The sequence below is a fragment of the Loxodonta africana genome, chromosome 8 (genome assembly GCF_030014295.1).
Source record: "Loxodonta africana isolate mLoxAfr1 chromosome 8, mLoxAfr1.hap2, whole genome shotgun sequence".
Classification (NCBI taxonomy): Eukaryota; Metazoa; Chordata; class Mammalia; order Proboscidea; family Elephantidae; genus Loxodonta; species Loxodonta africana.
In genome coordinates this window covers 5,512,969-5,532,431 of record NC_087349.1, presented here as the reverse complement: position 1 = coordinate 5,532,431, position 19,463 = coordinate 5,512,969, and the positions used below count along the sequence as shown (strand labels likewise).

The window sequence follows — 19,463 nt, the reverse complement described above, 5'->3', positions numbered from 1 at the left end:
CCCTCCCCCCTTCGTAACCACAAAAGTATGTGTTCTTCTCAGTTTTTACTATTTCTCAAGATCTTATAATAGTGGTCTTATACAATATTTGTCCTTTTGCCTCTGACTCATTTCATTCAGCATAATGCCATCCAGGTTCCTCCATGTTATGAAATGTTTCCCAGATTCGTCACTGTTCTTTATTGATGCGTAGTATTCCATTGTGTGAATATACCACAATTTATTTACCCATTCATCCGTTGACGGACACCTTGGTTGCTTCCAGCTTTTTGCTATTGTAAACAGAGTTGCAATAAACATGGGTGTGCATATATCTGTTTGTGTGAAGGCTCTTGTATCTCTAGGGTATATTCCGAGGAGTGGGATTTCTGGGTTTATGGTAGTTCTATTTCTAACTGTTTAAGATAACGCCAGATAGATTTCCAAAGTGGTTGTACCATTTTACATTCCCACCAGCAGTGTATAAGAGTTCCAATCTCTCCGCAGCCTCTCCAACATTTATTATTTTGTGTTTTTTGGATTAATGCCAGCCTTGTTGGTGTGAGATGAAATCTCAACGTAGTTTTAATTTGCATTTCTCTAATGGCTAATGATCGAGAGCATTTTCTCATGTATCTGTTGGCTGCCTGAATATCTTCTTTAGTGAAGTGTGTGTTCATATCCTTTGCCCACTTCTTGATTGGGTGGTTTGTGTTTTTGTGGTTGAGTTTTGACAGAATCATGTAGATTTTAGAGATCAGGCGCTGGTCGGAGATGTCATAGCTGAAAATTCTTTCCCAGTCTGTAGGTGGTCTTTTTACTCTTTTGGTGAAGTCTTTAGATGAGCATAGGTGTTTGATTTTTAGGAGCTCCCAGTTATTGGGTTTCTCTTCATCATTTTTGGTAATGTTTTGTATTCTGTTTATGCCTTGTATTAGGGCTCCTAGGGTTGTCCCTATTTTTTCTTCCATGATCTTTATCATTTTAGTCTTTATGTTTAGGTCTTTGATCCACTTGGAGTTAGTTTTTGTGCATGGTGTGAGGTATGGGTCCTGTTTCATTCTTTTGCAAATGGATATCCAGTTATGCCAGCACCACTTGTTAAAAAGACTATCTTTTCCCCAATTAACTGACACTGGGCCTTTGTCAAATATCAGCTGCTCATACGTGGATGGATTTATATCTGGGTTCTCAATTCTGTTCCATTGGTCTATGTGCCTGTTGTTGTACCAGTACCAGGCTGTTTTGACTACTGTGGCTGTATAATAGGTTCTGAAATCAGGTAGAGTGAGGCCTCCCACTTTCTTCTTCTTTTTCAGTAATGCTTTGCTTATCCGGGGCTTCTTTCCCTTCCATATGAAATTGGTGATTTTTTTCTCTATCCCCTTAAAATATGACATTGGAATTTGGATCGGAAGTGCGTTAAATGTATAGATGGCTTTTGGTAGAATAGACATTTTTACTATGTTAAGTCTTCCTATCCATGAGCAAGGTATGTTTTTCCACTTAAGTATGTCCTTTTGAATTTCTTGTAGTAGAGCTTTGTAGTTTTCTTTGTATAGGTCTTTTACAACCTTGGTAAGATTTATTCCTAAGTATTTTATCTTCTTGGGGGCTACTGTGAATGATATTGATTTGGTGATTTCCTCTTCGGTGTTCTTTTTGTTGATGTAGAGGAATCCCAGTGATTTTTGTATGTTTATTTTATAACCTGAGACTCTGCCAAACTCTTGTATTAGTTTCAGTAGTTTTCTGGAGGATTCCTTAGGGTTTTCTGTGTATAAGATCATCTCATCTGCAAATAGTGATATCTTTACTTCCTCCTTGCCAATCCGGATACCCTTTATTTCTTTGTCTAGCCTAATTGCCCTGGCTAGGACTTCAAGTACGATGTTGAATAAGAGCAGTGATAAAGGGCATCCTTGTCTGGTTCCCGTTCTCAAGGGAAATGCTTTCAGGTTCTCTCCATTTAGAGTGATGTTGGCTGTTGGCTTTGCATAGATGCCCTTTATTATGTTGAGGAATTTTCCTTCAGTTCCTATTTTGGTAAGAGTTTTTATCATAAATGGGTGTTGGACTTTGTCAAATGCCTTTTCTGCATCAATTGATAAGATCATGTGGTTTTTGTCTTTTGTTTTATTTATGTGATGGATTACATTAATGGTTTTTCTGATATTAAACCAGCCTTGCATACTTGGTATAAATCCCACTTGATCATGGTGAATTATTTTTTTGATGTGTTGTTGGATTCTATTGGCTAGAATTTTGTTGAGGATTTTTGCATCTATGTTCATGAGGGATATAGGTCTATAATTTTCTTTTTTTGTAATGTCTTTACCTGGTTTTGGTATCAGGGAGATGGTGGCTTCATAGAATGAGTTGGGTAGTATTCCGTCATTTTCTATGCTTTGAAATACCTTCAGTAGTAGTGGTGTTAACTCTTCTCTGAAGGTTTGGTAGAACTCTGCAGTGAAGCCGTCCGGGCCAGGGCTTTTTTTTGTTGGAAGTTTTTTGATTACCGTTTCAATCTCTCTTTTTGTTATGGGTCTATTTAGTTGTTCTACTTCTGAATGTGTTAGTTTAGGTAGGTAGTATTTTTCCAGGAATTCATCCATTTCTTCTAGGTTTGCAAATTTGTTAGAGTACAATTTTTCGTAGTAATCTGAAATGATTCTTTTAATTTCATTTGGTCCTGTTGTGATGTGTTCCTTCTCGTTTCTTATTCGGGTTATTTGTTTCCTTTCCTGTATTTCTTTAGTCAGTCTAGCCAATGGTTTATCAATTTTGTTAATTTTTTCCAAGAACCAGCTTTTGGCTTTGTTAATTCTTTCAATTGTTTTTCTGTTCTCTAATTCATTTAGTTCAGCTCTAATTTTTATTATTTGTTTTCTTCTGGTGCCTGATGGGTTCTTTTGTTGCTCACTTTCTCTTTGTTCAAGTTGTAGGGACAGTTCTCTGATTTTGGCTCTTTCTTCTTTTTGTATGTGTGCATTTATCGATATAAATTGGCCCCTGAGCACTGCTTTTGCTGTGTCCCAGAGGTTTTGATAGGAAGTATTTTCATTCTCGTTGCATTCTATGAATTTCCTTATTCCCTCCTTGATGTCTTCTTCTATAACCCAGTCTTTTTTTCAGGAGGGTATTGTTCATTTTCCAAGTATTTGATTTCTTTTCCCTAGTTTTTCTGTTATTGACTTCTAGTTTTATTGCCTTGTGGTCTGAGAAGATGCTTTGTAATATTTCGATGTTTTGGACTGTGCAAAGGTTTGTTTTATGACCTAATATGTGGTCTATTCTAGAGAATGTTCCATGTGCGCTAGAAAAAAAAGTATATTTTGCAGCAGTTGGGTGGAGAGTTCTGTATAAGTCAATGAGGTCAAGTTGGTTGATTGTTGTAACTAGGTCTTCCGTGTCTCTATTGAGCTTCTTGCTGGATGTCCTGTCCTTCTCCGAAAGTGGTGTGTTGAAGTCTCCTACTATAATTGTGGAGGTGTCTATCTCACTTTTCAATTCTGTTAAAATTTGATTTATGTATCTTGCAGCCCTGTCACTGGGTGCATAGATATTTAATATGGTTATGTCTTCCTGATCAATTGTCCCTTTTATCATTATATAGTGTCCTTCTTTATCCTTTGTGGTGGATTTAAGTCTAAAGTCTATTTTGTCAGAAATTAATATTGCTACTCCTCTTCTTTTTTGCTTATTGTTTGCTTGATATATTTTTTTCCATCCTTTGAGTTTTAGTTTGTTTGTGTCTCTAAGTCTAAGGTGTGTCTCTTGTAGGCAGCATATAGATGGATCGTGTTTCTTTATCCAGTCCATGACTCTCTGTCTCTTTATTGGTGCATTTAGTCCATTTACATTCAGGGTAATTATAGATAAATAAGTTTTTAGTGCTGTCATTTTGATGCTTTTTCATGCGTGTTGTTGGCAATTTCATTTTTCCACATACTTTTTTGTGCTGAGGCGTTTTTCTTAGTAAATTGTGAGATCCTCATTTTCATAGTGTTTGACTTTATGTTAGTTGAGCCATTACGTGTTTCTTGGCTTTTATCTTGAGTTATGGAGTTGTTATACCTTTTTGTGGTTACCTTATTATTTACCCCTATTTTTCTAAGTAAAAACCTAACTTGTATCGTTCTATATCGCCTTGTATCACTCTCCATCTGGCGGTTCAGTGCCTCCTGTATTTAGTCCCTCTTTTTGATTATTGTGATCTTTTACCTATTGACTTCCATGATTCCCTGTTATGTGTATTATTATTATTATTTTAATTAATCTTAATTTGTTTGTTTTTGTGATTTCCCTATTTAAGTTGATATCAGGACGTTCTGTTTTGTGACCTTGTGTTGTGCTGGTATCTGATATTATTGGTTTTCTGACCAAACAATATCCTTTAGTATTTCTTGTAGCTTTGGTTTGGTTTTTGCAAATTCTCTAAACTTGTGTTTATCTGTAAATATCTTAATTTCGCCTTCATATTTCAGAGAGAGTTTTGCTGGATATATGATCCTTGGCTGGCAGTTTTTCTCCTTCAGTGCTCTGTATATGTCGTCCCATTCCCTTCTTGCCTGCATGGTTTCTGCTGAGTAGTCTGAACTTATTCTTATTGATTCTCCCTTGAAGGAAACCTTTCTTTTCTCCCTGGCTGCTTTCAAAATTTTCTTTTTATCTTTGGTTTTGGCGAGTTTGATGATAATATGTCTTGGTGTTTTTCTTTTTGGATCAATCTTAAATGGGGTTCGATGAGCATCTTGGGTAGATATCCTTTCGTCTTTCATGATGTCAGGGAAGTTTTCCATCAGGAGTTCTTCAACTATTTTCCCTGTGTTTTCTGTCCCCCCTCCCTGTTCTGGGACTCCAATCACCCGCAAGTTATCCTTCTTGATAGAGTCCTACAAGAGTCTTAGGGTTTCTTCATTTTTTTAAATTCTTTTATCTGATTTTTTTCAGCTATGTTGGTGTTGATTCCCTGGTCCTCCAGATGTCCCAGTCTGCATTCTAATTGCTCGGGTCTGCTCCTCTGAGTTCCTATTGCGTTGTCTAATTCTGTAATTTTATTGTTAATCTTTTGGATTTCTACATGCTGTCTCTCTATGGATTCTTGCAACTTATGAATTTTTCCACTATGTTCTTGAATAATCTTTTTGAGTTCTTCAACAGTTTTATCAGTGTGTTCCTTGGCTTTTTCTGCAGTTTGCCTTATTTCGTTTGTGATGTCTTGAAGCATTCTGTAAATTAGTTTTTTATATTCTGTATCTGATAATTCCAGGATTGTATCTTCATTTGGGAAAGATTTTGATTCTTTTGTTTGGGGGGTTGGAGAAGCTGTCATGGTCTGCTTCTTTATGCGGTTTGATATGGACTGCTGTCTCCGAGCCATCACTTGGAAACTAGTTTTTCCAGAAAATCCGCTAAAAAAAAATGCAGTCAGATCCCTATCAGAGTTCTGCCTCTGGCTCAGGCTATTCGGATGTTAATGAAGCTGCCTGGGGAGGGTGGGGGAGGGATCAGAGAGATAGGAGAGTAGCACCTCAGAATATAGCCAGAGTTGCTTGTCTGGCTTGGAATGACTATAATATCTGAGATTTCCACGGGGTGCATCGCCTATGTGTGCTGGCTGTGTGGAGATTGCCCCCGGGGGGTCTGGCCCACTGGAGTCACGGTCAGATCCTCCGCTGCCAGCCCCATGCCCAACGTCAAGGTTTCCCTACTGGGACGGTGCACTCCCGACTCCAAAATCCGTCGCTGCCTCCCGGGGACTCCCTGTCCCGCCAGCCGCATCGCCACGCCGCCCCCGCTAACCGGCCGGGCCCCCCCCAGGTCAGCTCAGGCGAGCGGAGCAGCTCCCCGTGCCTGCGCCTCGACTGCCCATCCCGGCTGGGAGACCACTCTCCCCGCTCCAAGACCAGTCGCTGGCCCCCGGGGACCTCCCCCACTGGCCGCGTCGCCACGCTGCCCGCGAGAACTGGTTGGCCCCCCCCGGGGCTAGTTCAGGGGGATGGAGCAGCTCTCCGCTCCTATGCCATGACTGCGCTCAGTCAAAATTCCGGCGGGACGGCTCCCTGGCTGGGACGCTGCTCTCCCCGCTCCAAGACCAGTCACTGCCTCCCGGGGACTTCTCCCACCAGCTGCGCAGCCACGCTGCCAGTGCGAACCGGCTGGGCCCCCTCCCGAATGAGTTCGGGGGTCAGGGCTGGGCCCTTGTTTGTGCCGTCTGCCCCCCTGGGCTCTGTCCCAAATCGGGCGCCAAAGGTCACCTGACTGGTACGCTGGCTCCAGGCTCTGAAAACAATTGCTGCCTCCCCCTATTTGTTCGTTCTCCGTCTCTAAATCTGTGTTTGTTTTTCAGGGTTCGTAGATTGTTATGTATGTGATCGATTCACTTGTTTTTCCGAGTCTTTGTTGCAAGAGGGATCCACGGTAGTGTCCACCTAGTCCGCCATCTTGGCCCCTCCTTGAACCACCTTTTTAAGTGTTACTTTTTAACACTGGGTTCTCTGACTATGAAATGTGATGCTCCATTTCCACCTTTTTTTAAATAGAAATTCTGGGTTTTGACTTAGAAGTAAGCAAACCAAAAAGTAAGCAAACATAAGATATATTTTAGTGGCAACTCATTGTCAAGGATTGCTTTCACAGTCAGTAAATTAAAGAAAGAAGTCCTGGGTGATCATGCTCCAGCTTGAGAAGTCTTGTCACAATGTGTCTCATCCAACTAACTGCTGGGTGTCTCTCTTACTCACCCCCCACCCCCACCCCTCTGTTTCTGTTCTCATCCCCATCTCACGTTCCTGACATTTTCCCCCTTAGGAAACCTGATCTCCTCTCTTTGTGCTGTGCCCCCTCTACCCAGACCCATATGACCAGAAGAAAATAGCGTAGTCTGATCAAGGCTGCCCAGACTTTCATATGCCAGTATTTGTGTCAGTACTTTAGGAGGCGCCAGAGCTCTAGTACTCAAAGATTGGTCTTTGGAACTCTTAGTAATCTTATGTTTCCACCTTATTCAAATCACAGGCCAAGTCCAAAAATATCATGGCCTGAAGGAAGCCTGCTCTCAATTTCCCATGTATTCTCTCCCTCTGATTACTCTGCCCTTTGAGTACAGGAAATAAAACCCATGTACAGCTGGCCCAACCAGATGTGACCTAGTTGCAGCCTGTGATGAGATGTGCCGCCAAATATGTGATCAGAACCATTCCTGTACTTAGGGTGTCCATGACAACGAGGGTAGCTAACTGTAGGTACATAGGGTGCAGGGACACTTGGATCAGCCAGCAGCCAAAGAGCCAATGGCTATTTTTGTGTCATAATCCTTCCTTCATCCATGAATAAACTAAGCTTAAAAAACCATTCCTACCCCAAGAGATATTTGTGTTTAATTGCGCAAAAAAACCAAACCCAGTGCCGTTGAGTCGATTCCAACTCATAATTACGCAAAGGGAGGCAATAAAAAGATGAAAGGTTTTTAGTTCCTTAGAACCTACTCTAGGTCTTCAAAGGTTAACAAATTCTTTTGCAATATTTCTAGCAAAGAAAGAGGAAATCCTTGTTTTTTATCCCGGATGAAAAACAAAAAGCTGAAATACAAAAGCATCACTGTCAAACCCCTCAGACGTAAAGAGAAAGCCAAGTCACCCCAAACGGGAAAGTCAGTGACTGGGACCTTCCATGGAACCTGACCACAGACAGACACGTTTATAAGCCAGTGCAGGGAAGGTGACTGTGATCATCTCCAGTTCTGCCCTTACATATGAAACAATTCAGACAAAGGGACCTCACCAGCAGAGGGCTGAAGAAAAGAGTGCAGGGATGTCTGATGACGACTTACTGTATCCCCAATAACACACAAAGAGACTTGTTGAAATGTCTGTCTGACTGATGCCAATCTCTTTACAGTTTTGAATCTCACTTATCAAAAAATAAAAATAATAAGCTAAGGCCTTGCCAAAAGTATGTAATAGCCTTTGTCTTTGGCCTGTAATTTCCTTTAGAGGCACAGGAAGACATTAATCACAGGTAGAAATACCCATGGCTAGCCAACATGCTTCCGTGTCATCTTAGGTTTTTCAAGATCCCTCTCCCCGGGAGGGAATGAGCAGAGTTACCAATAAATTTGGATTTCCCAGTTTAACTCTCATTACCAAGTTCTACATCTGTCTACAGGGTCACACATTCATGCCTGTACTCATTCATTACAGGGAGAGGAACAAGGAAATAGAATAGGGATGCAGTATGAACAGTAAAAATGATGATATGCAAAAAAAAAAAAAAGTTAAAAAGGAAAATAACAAAAAACTTCTTAAAAAGTTATTTATTTATTTAATGATATGTCTTGATTATCTTGGATGGTTTCAATGAACAAAAGTTTATTCACTCATAATCTAGTAGATTAGAAGTCCAAATTTCAGAGTGCCAGCTCTACGGGAAACCTTCTCTCTATATAGGTTTTGGAGGGAGATGCTTGTCATCAATCTTCCTTGGTCTAGGAGCTTCTCCAAAAAGAGACCTCAGGTCCAAAGGATGAGCTTTGCTTCTGGCGCTGCTTTCTTGGTGGTATGAGGTCCCCATGTCTCTCTGGTAGCTTTTCTCTTTTTTATCTCAAAACAGGTTCGCTTAAAATGCAATTTAATCTCGTATATTGGTCCTGCCTCATTAGCATAGCTGCCACTAATCCCATCTCATTAACATCTTAGAGAGAGAATTTATAACACACAGGAAAATCGCATCACATGAAAAATGGTGGACAATCACACACTGGAAATCATGGCCTAGTCAAATCGATACACATATTTTTGGGGAACACAATTCAGTCCATGACAATATGTAAATATAAGTTTAAAATGTATAGTACGGTTATCTCATAAAGTAAAGGATTTCACCTGAGAGCTGTGCTCTTTCAAAAATTATCCACATAAGACTAAACAGACAACAGTTATTGTAAAGCATGGATGGGAAGATTAGGTGAGACTAAATTAACGGGAGTGGAATAACCAGAATAGAAATAGTGAGAATGTTGACACAAACCGAAGAATGTAACTGAAGTCACTCAACATTCTATGGAGAAATTGTTGAATGGGGACCTGTTTTGCTGTGTGTACTTTCACCAAAAATATAATAAAATATTTTTTAAATGAGTGGTCAAAAGTAACATGGTGGTATAAAAACTGAGAATATTAGCAAAGATAAATGGTATTCTTGCCCCAATTTTTGGCCTGATACTGTGATTTCAGCTTCCTATGGTCACACATGGCAAGTGTACTTCTCGAAATAAAACTAAGCCAACATGGAAAATTCGAGGTTTCCCAAAAATGCCCCTTGGCTATGTTGCTCTCTCCACCCCACTTCCTTACACACACACACACACACACACACACTGCTTGCAGTCACAGAGAGCTTAAAGCTGGTTATTCAGGTGAACTTGTCTCCTGACCACCATCATTTATGAATGAACCTGTCAGCACAAACCTGTCCTCCTGCCCAGTATTCAAGAAGCTAGTGGGTGCTATGGGAGAAGTGGGATGCTATGGGGAGAAGTGGGGGGTGCTGTAGGTAGAGGTGGGTGCTGTGGGGAGAAGTGGGGTGCTATGGGTAGAAGTGGGCTGCTATGAGGAGCAGTGGAGTGTTATGGGGAGCAATGGGGTGCTGTGGGGAGAAGTGAGGTGCTATGGGGAGCAGTGGGGTGCTGTGGGGAGCAATGGAGTGCTGTGGGGAAAAGTGGAGTTCTGTGAGAAGTGAGGTGCTGTGAGGAGAGGTGAGGTACAGGGAACTCAGCCTGGAGCAGCCGAGCCTGGGATTCCAATGGCAGCATCCAGAGCCCCACACCAGGTGCAGCTCTTCTCAGAGGTGTCTGAAAGAACTTTCTCGGTTTTGCTATCCAAATTGCATTTTCCTATAACCAAATGGACATTTATCTCTCCCGTAACCAAACTCAGTACATTTGTCACCTGAGCCTGTGAATGTAGGAAGAGGCTGGAACTACAGAAACCCTGGCGTCATGGCTCACGGCCCTGAGTGAGCTCCGAGTCAACTCTGAAGATGAAGACTTACCTCCAGGGTGGCAGGCAGTGTTGCCCCAAGCAGAGAGGAAGGCTGGGGATGATGTGGCATTTGAAAAGTAACTTTTTTTTTTCCCTCAGAGATAAATTCTCTACAGGCTAATTAGGGAGTTCTTGTTAGGCTCCTGTAACCTCTTTTAGATGGCAGTGGGTTTTGGTTTGATTTTAACTTTACATTCCAATAACAGCTTTCAGATTTTAAAGTGTTTTAACATGTGCCATGTCATGTCTATTATTTTATTACCTCACATATTCAATAAATGTTATTGCTTTGTTTGTTATAGCCCTGTTCCTTTTTCCTGGAGCCCTGATGCTGCAGTGATTAAGAGCTACAGCTGCTAACCAAAAGGTCGGCAGGTCAAATTCACCATCTGCTCCTTGGAAACCCTAGCGGCAGTTCTACTCTATCCTATAGGGTCTCTATGAGCCAGAATCGACTTGAGGGCAATGGGTTTTTGAAGGTAAGTAAAGCTAGCATTATTTCCCTTTCTATGGATGAAGAAGCCAATATCAGAAGAGAATTTTGTAAGATTACCAACAGCTTATTTTGCTTAGTATTTTATTTTATTTAAAATTACTGAGCATTATAAGACAAGAAAAGATCTTTAAAATAAATTTTCATTACAGAAAACTTTACAGAGATACAATTCTGCTAAGCACTATCATCAAGTGCCAAGTGCTATCTATTATTCAAAAAAAAAGTACTATCTAAATACTATGGGAGCCTTGGTGGTTCAGTGGTTAAGAGCTTGCCTGCTAACTGAAAGTTCGGCAGTTTGAATCTACCAGCTCCTTAGAAACCCTATGGGGCAGTTCTACTCTGTCCTATAAGGTCACTGTGAGTTGGAACCAACTTGACAGAAGGTTTTTTGGTTTATCTAAGTACTTTAAGTACTATGCAGATTATCGCTAGAGGTCAAATTTATGAAAACCTGTGGACATTTACAGACCCATAAGAAGACACCACAGTGAAAGGAGAGAGTGTAGTTTTGAACAATCCCTTGCCTTGGTGGCGCAGTAGTGAAGAGCTCAGCTGCTAACAAAAAGGTTGGCAGTTCGAGTCCACCAGCTGCTCCTTGGAAACCCTGTGCCTTACTGCTGCTCTGTCCTATAGGGTCTCTAAGTCAGAATTGACTCGACAGAAATCGTTTTTTTCTTTTTTTGCTCTTTCTTAACTTTTCTTGATTTTTGAAATGAATAGACACGATCCTATGATACATGCATTAGAAAATCAGGAAAAGGATCCAGTGTGTGGAAAGATGATAGTTTTGCAATTCCACCAGCAGCTAAGGAAGGTTTCAGTACTTCACACCCTCATCAGCTTGGTATTGGCAGCCCCTTTCATTGTAACCATTCTAATCTGTGTGTGGCGCTATTTCATCGTGGTTTTACTGATGCTGAGCATCTTTTGTTTGCGTTTTTGCCATGTGTGTCTTTTCTTTGGTGAACAGTTCAAGTCTTTTGCCCATTTTTTAATTGAGTTTTTTTTTTTATTAATTTTTCATCATCATGTGTGTGTGTGTATGTATGTATGTATAAAAGATGCCATTTACACTAGCATTTCAAAGCATCAAACCTGGAAACAATGACAAATATGCAATATCTCAACATAAAAGACTGAAAAAAAAATGTTGATAGATATTAAAGAAGGTTTAGATAAATGAAAGAATATATTTTTCTTATGTATTGACTCAATAGTATAGAAATGTAACTTTTACCCCAGATAAATTTTTAGACTCAATGAAACCCAAGTAAAATCTCAGCCAATTTTCTCCCCTGAAAAATTTCAAGCTAATTCAAAGTCAGGTTAAAAGTTCAAATAGCCATGAACAGCCAAAATGATTTTGAAACCGTAGAATCAGTTTGGAGGATTTATACCACAGTAAAACAGGATTTATTATGAAGCTACAGTAATTAAGGCAGTAAGTAAGTATAGGTGTAATGATAGATAAATAAGTAAATAATCTAGAAAAAAAGCTACACATATAAATTGACATTTGAGTTATGGCAAAGGTAACACAGGAGAGTGGTGAGGGAAGGATGGTCTCTCAGTCAAGTGTGCTCAGTCACTTGGATATCTATATAGAAAAAAAAATAATAATCTGGACCCCTGTCACATCATACACAAAAATAAATTCCAGATAGATCATTGATCTAAATGTAAAAGATGAAACAATAAATTTCCTAGAAGATAACATTGAAGAATATATTTATGATTTGAGGTTGGTAAAGATCTCTCACTCAGGACACAGAAAACTGTCAGTATATAGAAAATGATTGATACATGGAACACCATTAAAATTAAGCACATACGTACAATGGAGTATTACTCAGCCGTAAAGAGAAATGAAGTCCTGATACATGGATGAAACTTAAAAATATGCTGAGCAAAAAAAAAGTCAGTCAAAAAGGGAGAGATACTGTATGATCCAACTTATATGAAATATCTAGAATAGACAAGTGTACAGAGGCCACAGTTTACTAGTGGTTATCAGGGGTGGGCGGGAGGGAGGGGAAAAGGGGGATTCATTGCTTAAGGGACGCTGAGTTTCTGTTAAGGGTATCAGAAAAATTTGGAAATAGATAATGGTGATGGTTGAACAGCATAATTAAACATAATTAATATCCCCGAATTGTCCACGTAAAGAATATTGAAACAGTGAATGTTTTCTTACCTATATATTTACCACAATTAAAAAAAAAATTCTTTTCACCAAAAGTGTCATTAAGAGAGTGGAAATGCAATTGACAGAGTAGGTGAAAATATTTGTGAAACATAAATGACAAATGACTCATATTCAAAATATATAAAGAATTGAAATAAGTAAGAAAAAGGACAACCCAAGAAAAATGGTCAAAAGATTGAACAGATGTCTGTTCAATGAAAATGGAATATCCAAATGACCAATGGCTATTTGAGAAGATACACGACCTCATTAATCATTAAGGAAATACAAAGTAAAATCACAACAAAGTATCAATACAATCACCAGAAAGACTAAAATTAAAAAAAAACAGACATATGAAGAGTAGAAAAAGGTGGAGCAACAGAGATCCTCACGGACAGCTGGTGGAAATATTATTGGTACAACTTCTTTGGCAAACTGTTTGACAATGTTGTCTGAAGCTGAACATGCACAGAACTTGTGATACAGCTATTCCACTAATAGGCAATGGAAATGGATACATACATGCACCAAAAGATGTGTGTTTGGGGGTGTGTGTGGATGTGTCGATGTTCACAGCAGTGTTGTTCTTAACAGCCCCAAACTAGAAACAATCCAAATGTCTATCAACAGAATGGATATATAATGTGTGTAACATGCATACAGTAGAATATTATGCAGCAGACACACATGGATGAAATTAATGAGCCAGACATGAAAGACACATATTGCATGCTTCCATTCACACAAAGTTTGAAAACAGGAAAAGCTAGTCAGAGTTGTTAGAAGCTGAGTTTTGTGATTTGGTTTAAGAATCACAAATGGGTGAAAAATTCAATGAGATGTTTGAAGTGAACAGGGCATTTCCACAGTATTTGCAGAGTGTAAGGGCAGGCATGAAGAAAGAAAAAATAGCTAAATAATTTGACATACTCAGAAGCAGTCTTCCAGTAGTGAGACAGAATGGGGAGAAGTCCTGCAAAATACCTCTATGAGTTGAATATTTGATTGTAGCTCTCCTCTATCTTGACAATCACATTGCCTGAGATACTCGTCAAATGTCCCCATAGATGGTTCATGATTAATTGGATATTTGGGGACAAATATTATCAATTATGAGTACATTGACAGAAAGTTGTGGGAAAGTTATAACTTCCTAAAGTGAAATTCCAACGAAGACCTAAAAGATGCCAGGAAGGGGACTTTGGATTGTCTTCTCATGTTTCTGGGTCAGGAGAAGCTAAATTCTCATTTGTAAATTCTATTAAATGCAGATGTGAGTTTAAGGTGAGAAAATGACCATACAGCAAAGGAGAAAGTGTTACAGAAGCCTAACAAGCACTCCCTAATTGGCCTGTAGAGAATTTATCTCTGAGGGAAAATAAGTTACCTCTTCCAAACACCACATCCTAACCAGCCCTCCTGTCTTCCAGGGACATGTCTGGCCCACCACCCTGGAGGTAAGCCTTCATCTTCAGAGGTGCCTCAGAACTTATTAGGGTGATAAACCATGACACCAGGCAGTGGCGGATTAGTTAGTAAGGACTACATGCATCGGCTGGCATTGGGCAAGGTATGCACTGGCTTAATCATATTTACTGCTAATCTGTGGTGAGCAATTTCACATGGTCTTCACTACATCATTGTCATGGTTGGGGACAGGCGAAATTGTGCACTGCAGATGGTCAGAAGGCACAACTGGGCCTGTGCGTACCTTGCTTATTGGGTAATCTGGGCCTGACAGGGCTTCTTAGTCCCACTCTCTTCCTACATTCATAGGCTCAGGTGACAAGTGTACTGAGTTTGGTTACTGGAGAGATAAATGTCCATTTGGTTATAGGAAAATATATTTTGGTTAGCAAAGCCGAGAACATTCTTTCAGATACCTCTGAGAAGAGCTGCACCTGGCTCTGGCTGCTGCGATTGGAATCCTAGGGTCAGCTGCTCCAGGCCGTGTTGCCTGCACTCCACTGCTCCCCACAGCATTCCACTGGTCTCCAGAGCCCCCCACCTCTCCCCACAGTATCCCACTTCTCCACAGCACTCCACTTCTCCCCACAGCACCTCGCTACTTCTGTAGCACTCACTAGCACCTGAATTCTGGGCAGGAGGACAGGTTTGTGTTGATAGGCTCATTCATATATGATGGTGGTCAGGAGGTATATTCACCTGAATAACAAGCTTTAAGCTCTCTGTGTCCCCAAGCAGTGTGTGCGTGAGTGTGTGTGTATGCACGTAAGGAAGTAGGGGTGGGGGTGGAGAAAGCAACATAACCAATGAAAATTTTGGGGAAAACTTAATTTTTCTGTGTTGATTTAGTTTTATTTTGAGATGTACACTTGTCATGTATGAACATAGGAGCCTTGAATCACAGTTTCAGGAAGAAAAGTTGGGGCAGGAATAAGGTTTATATTTGCTATTACTCTCAGTTTTACACCACCACCTTTTTGTCATTCATTAAAAAGAATATTACTTTTTTGGTGAAGGTATACAAAGCAAAACAGGTTCCCATTCAACAATTTCTACACATAATGTTGAGTGACATTGGTTACATTCTTCAGTTTATGTCAACATTCTCATTATTTCCATTCCGGTTGTTCCACTCCCATTAATCTAGTCTCACTGCCCTCTAACCTTCTCATCCACGCTTTGCAATAATTATTGGCCATTTGGTCTCCTATGGATAACTTTTAAAAGAGCACAGTTCTCAGGGGTGAAATTTTTATTTTATGAGACAACGAGACCATTCATTTTTAACTTATATTTACATATCACTTATTAAAATTTTTTAAAGACTTTTTTGTGTTATTTTACCTTTTAATCTTTTTTTTGTTTTGCATATCATCCTTTATAGTATTGACATTGTATCCGTATTCCATTTTCTCCTTCCTCTCCTTATAATGAGTGAGGACAGGTGTGAATGTGCAATCTGGTAGACAGATGTAGAACTCAGTGATGAGAGTTAAACTGGGAAATCCAAGCTTATTGGCAATACCACTCATTCCATCCCAGGGAGAGGCACCTTAACAAAACCTAAGATGATATAGAAGCATGGTAGGCTACCCATGTGTATTTCTATTTGTGATCAATGCCTTCCTGGGCTCCAAAGACCAAGGCTATGACAAGGCCTTATCTTATTGTTTTTTTATTTTTTAATAAGTGAGAGATCCAGAACTCCAAGAGATGAGCATCAGTCAGATAGACTTTTCAACAAGTCTCTTTATTTGGTATTAAGAATACAGTAAGTCATCATCAGACATCCCCTGCACTGTTTTTTTCAGTCCTCAGCTGGTGAGGTTACTTTCCCTGAATTGTTTCATATGTAAGAGCAGAACTGGAGATGATCCCAGTCACTTCCCTTGCAATGGCTTATAAAAGTGTCATCTGTGGTCAGGTTCCACGGTAGGTCCTAGACACTGACTTTCCCCCTTGAGGTGACTTGGCTCTTTCTTTTATACCTGAGGGGTTTGACAGTGAAGCTTTTATCTGCTAACTTTTATTTTTTTTTTATCAGGGATTAAAAAGAAAGCTTCCCTCTTTCTCTCAAATATTGCAAAGGGATTTGCTCACCTGCTGAAGACCTGGAGTAAGTTCTAAAGAATTAAAAAAAGTTCATCGTTTTATTGCTGCCTTTTGTGTAACTCAAATAAATTATCTCTTGGTGTAGGAATGGTTTTTAAAGACATTTACTCATAAAAGAAGGAAGAATTTTGGCATGAAAATTGCTGTAGGCTCTTCTGCTGCTGGCTAATCTGAGAGGCCTTGCACCCTAAGTATCTACAGCTAGCTACCCTTGTTGTCACAGACACCCCAAGTACAAGAATGGTTCCGATCACGTATTTGGTGGCACTGCCTCATCACAGGCTGCAGGCAGATCACATGGGTTTCATTTCCTGCACTCAAAGGGCAGAATAATCAGAGGGAGAGAGTACATAGGAAATAGAGAGTAGGCTTGCTTCAGCCCATGATAGTTTTGGAAGTCACTTGTGACTTGAATAAGGTGGAAACATAAGATTACTAAGAGTTCCAAAGATCAATCTCTGAATAGTAGAACCGTGGCACCTCCTGAGGTACTGGGATATCAGCAGGATGTGACAGTTGGGGCTGGTCATGTGGGTCTGGGTAAGGGGCACAAAGAGAGGAGATCAGGTTTCCTAAGGGGGAAAATGTCAGGCACTTGAGATGGGGAGGAGAACAAGGCAGGCGGGCGGTTCTCAGGGAGAGAGATAACCAGCAGTCAGTTGGTCAATTTAATTCCAGTTAGTTATTTTTCCATCACAGCCTAACCTCCAAACTTTAACTCACCATCCAGTTACACGCAAAGACAATCAGCGGGAGTGTTCACTAGTTTCCATTACTTCTTAGTTAAAGGCAATGATGATGGTGAGTATTTGAGCTCTTGTCGCTTGTGAGGGAACTGCTTGGTGTGCATCTTTGACTTTGATTTGCTCCTTGACAGTGACATCCTACTGTTCATGGTCTCTGCCCTGGTTCAGGAGAGGGAGGGAACCACAAGGTGTATCCTTTCATCTGATCACCTGGATGAGACACTTTGTGACAAGACTTCTCAAGCCTGAGCCCGATCACCCAGGTCTTCCTTCTTTAATTTGCTGACTCTGAAATGCAATTCTTGACAGTGTGTTGCCACTTAAAATATATTTTATATTGGCTTCCTTCTAAGGCAAAACCCAAATTTTCTAATTAAAAAAGGGTTGAAATGGAGTATCACGTTTTCATAGTCAGAGGATCCAGGAATAAAAAGTAACTTTTAAAGAACGTTTTCATTGTTATTAGGCTGTCATTGATACTGATTCTGAGACAGTAAGGAAGGAATTCAACAAAGAAATGAACAAACCACAGGGTTAGAAATTTGGTATAAAGAAGAAAATCAATTTTTACCATTAGTCTTTTTAACTCAAATGTCTGACATTTCAGTTAAACCTTTTGCACATAAGGAAGGAGAAAAGAAAGTTCTGAACCATATCAATGGGGTCGACTGTGTTTCAAAACCCTGAAGAAATGACCTGTAAACTCGAAACCTCATGGCTCAAATATCATGACTTGCACTTAAGATTAAACAGATCTTTGGTTTAAATGACCTTGTGAGGTCATCTGCCACCCTGAGCTTCTGGGATTTATTGTAACATTGCTTTGGTTCCCAGAGGCTCATGGGCAGGAAGAACCAGACATGGATGAGTGAGTTCTTTTTGCTGGGGCTGTCCAGTGACTGGGGGACACAGGTGTTCCTCTTTGTACTGTTTCTGGCCATGTACCTGGTGACTGTGTTGGGGAACTCCCTCATCATCCTCCTCATCAGACTGGACAGCAGGCTCCACATCCCGATGTACTTCTTCCTCAGTGTCCTGTCCTTCGTGGACATTTGCTACACCAACAGCACTGTCCCTCAGATGCTGGTCCACTTCCTGTCAGACTGCAAGTCCATCCCATTCCACAGCTGCATGCTCCAGCTGTACACCTCTCTGGCAATGGGCAGCACAGAGTTCTTCCTGCTGGGAGCCATGGCCTATGACCGCTTTGTGGCTGTGTGTCACCCCCTGCACTACATGGTTATCATGCATGATGGGCTGTGTTTGGTGCTGGCCTCTGGCTGCCTGGTGGCTGGCTTTGCCAACTCACTGTTGCAGACCATCCTTATCTTCAAGTTGCCCTTTTGCCATAATGTTATCAATCACTTTGCCTGTGAGATGCTGGCTATGCTAAGGCTGACCTGTGTGGACATCTCCTTCAACAAGGTCATGGTGGCCATCTCTGGATTCCTGGTGATCATGCTTCCCTGCTTCCTGGTTCTGTTCTCCTACACTGGAATAGTGGCTGCAATCCTGCGCATTCGCTCAGCTCAGGGACGGAGAAAAGCCTTCAGGACCTGTGCCTCCCATCTTACTGTGGTCTCCATGTGCTTTGGGACGGCCATCTCTACCTACATGAGGCCTGAGGCTGGCTCCTCGGCAGAACAGGAGAAGATGGTAGCCCTCTTCTATGCCGTGGTGACTCCCATGCTGAATCCCTTGATCTACAGCTTGAGGAACAAGGAGGTGATGAGTGCCCTACGAAGAGTGTTGGGAAAACTTGGTGAAGAAAACTCAAAAAAGTTCTCCCTTTCTCCAGCTGGACAAAGAAAGACATTCTAAACAAAGAAGAATCGATTGATATGACCATTCTCCTCATAGTGTTGACACTGTAGACCAGATGAACACATTTTTGTGCACTGCCTTTCCTCATCACAGGTCTGCTCATGCATCCCTGCCCTACTATTTGTTGTTGTTAGTTGCTGTGGAGTTGGCTCCAGCTCCTGGTGACCCCACATACAACAGAACGAAACGTTGCCCAGTCCTGTGCCATCTTCATGGTCATATGTATGCTAGAGTTCATTGTCGTGGCCACTGTTTATTTTGAATGTCTGTCAGCTTGGTGGGCTCATCTTCCAGTGCTACATCGAGCAATATTCTACTGTGATCCATAAGGTTTTCATGCACTAATTCCAGAAGTAGATCACCAGAACTTTATTCCCCGTCTGTTTTAGTCTGGAAGTGCTACTTAAACCCGTCCATCAGGAGTGACCCTTCCGGGATTTGAAATATTGGTGGCATATCTTTTAGTATCATAGCAACACTCAAGCCACTATAGTAAGACAAACTGACAGATAGGTGGTGTTGTCCTACTATTCATATGTTAAAAAAGTTCTTCAAATGGTTAAACTCAGGTCTGCTTTGTAGGCTGTCCTCCTAGAGTTGGTATT

General features: G+C 40.8%; 1 protein-coding gene across 1 annotated transcript; it reads left to right on the top strand.

The window, feature by feature from the left end:
• Nucleotides 1-17,825: 17,825 nt before the first annotated feature.
• LOC100661487 (olfactory receptor-like protein OLF3) lies at nucleotides 17,826-18,913 on the top strand. The gene has a single exon (XM_010600122.3). The coding sequence runs from the start codon at nucleotides 17,875-17,877 to the stop codon at nucleotides 18,853-18,855; it is 981 nt and encodes a 326-aa protein (XP_010598424.2). The 5' UTR covers nucleotides 17,826-17,874; the 3' UTR covers nucleotides 18,856-18,913.
• Nucleotides 18,914-19,463: the final 550 nt, after the last annotated feature.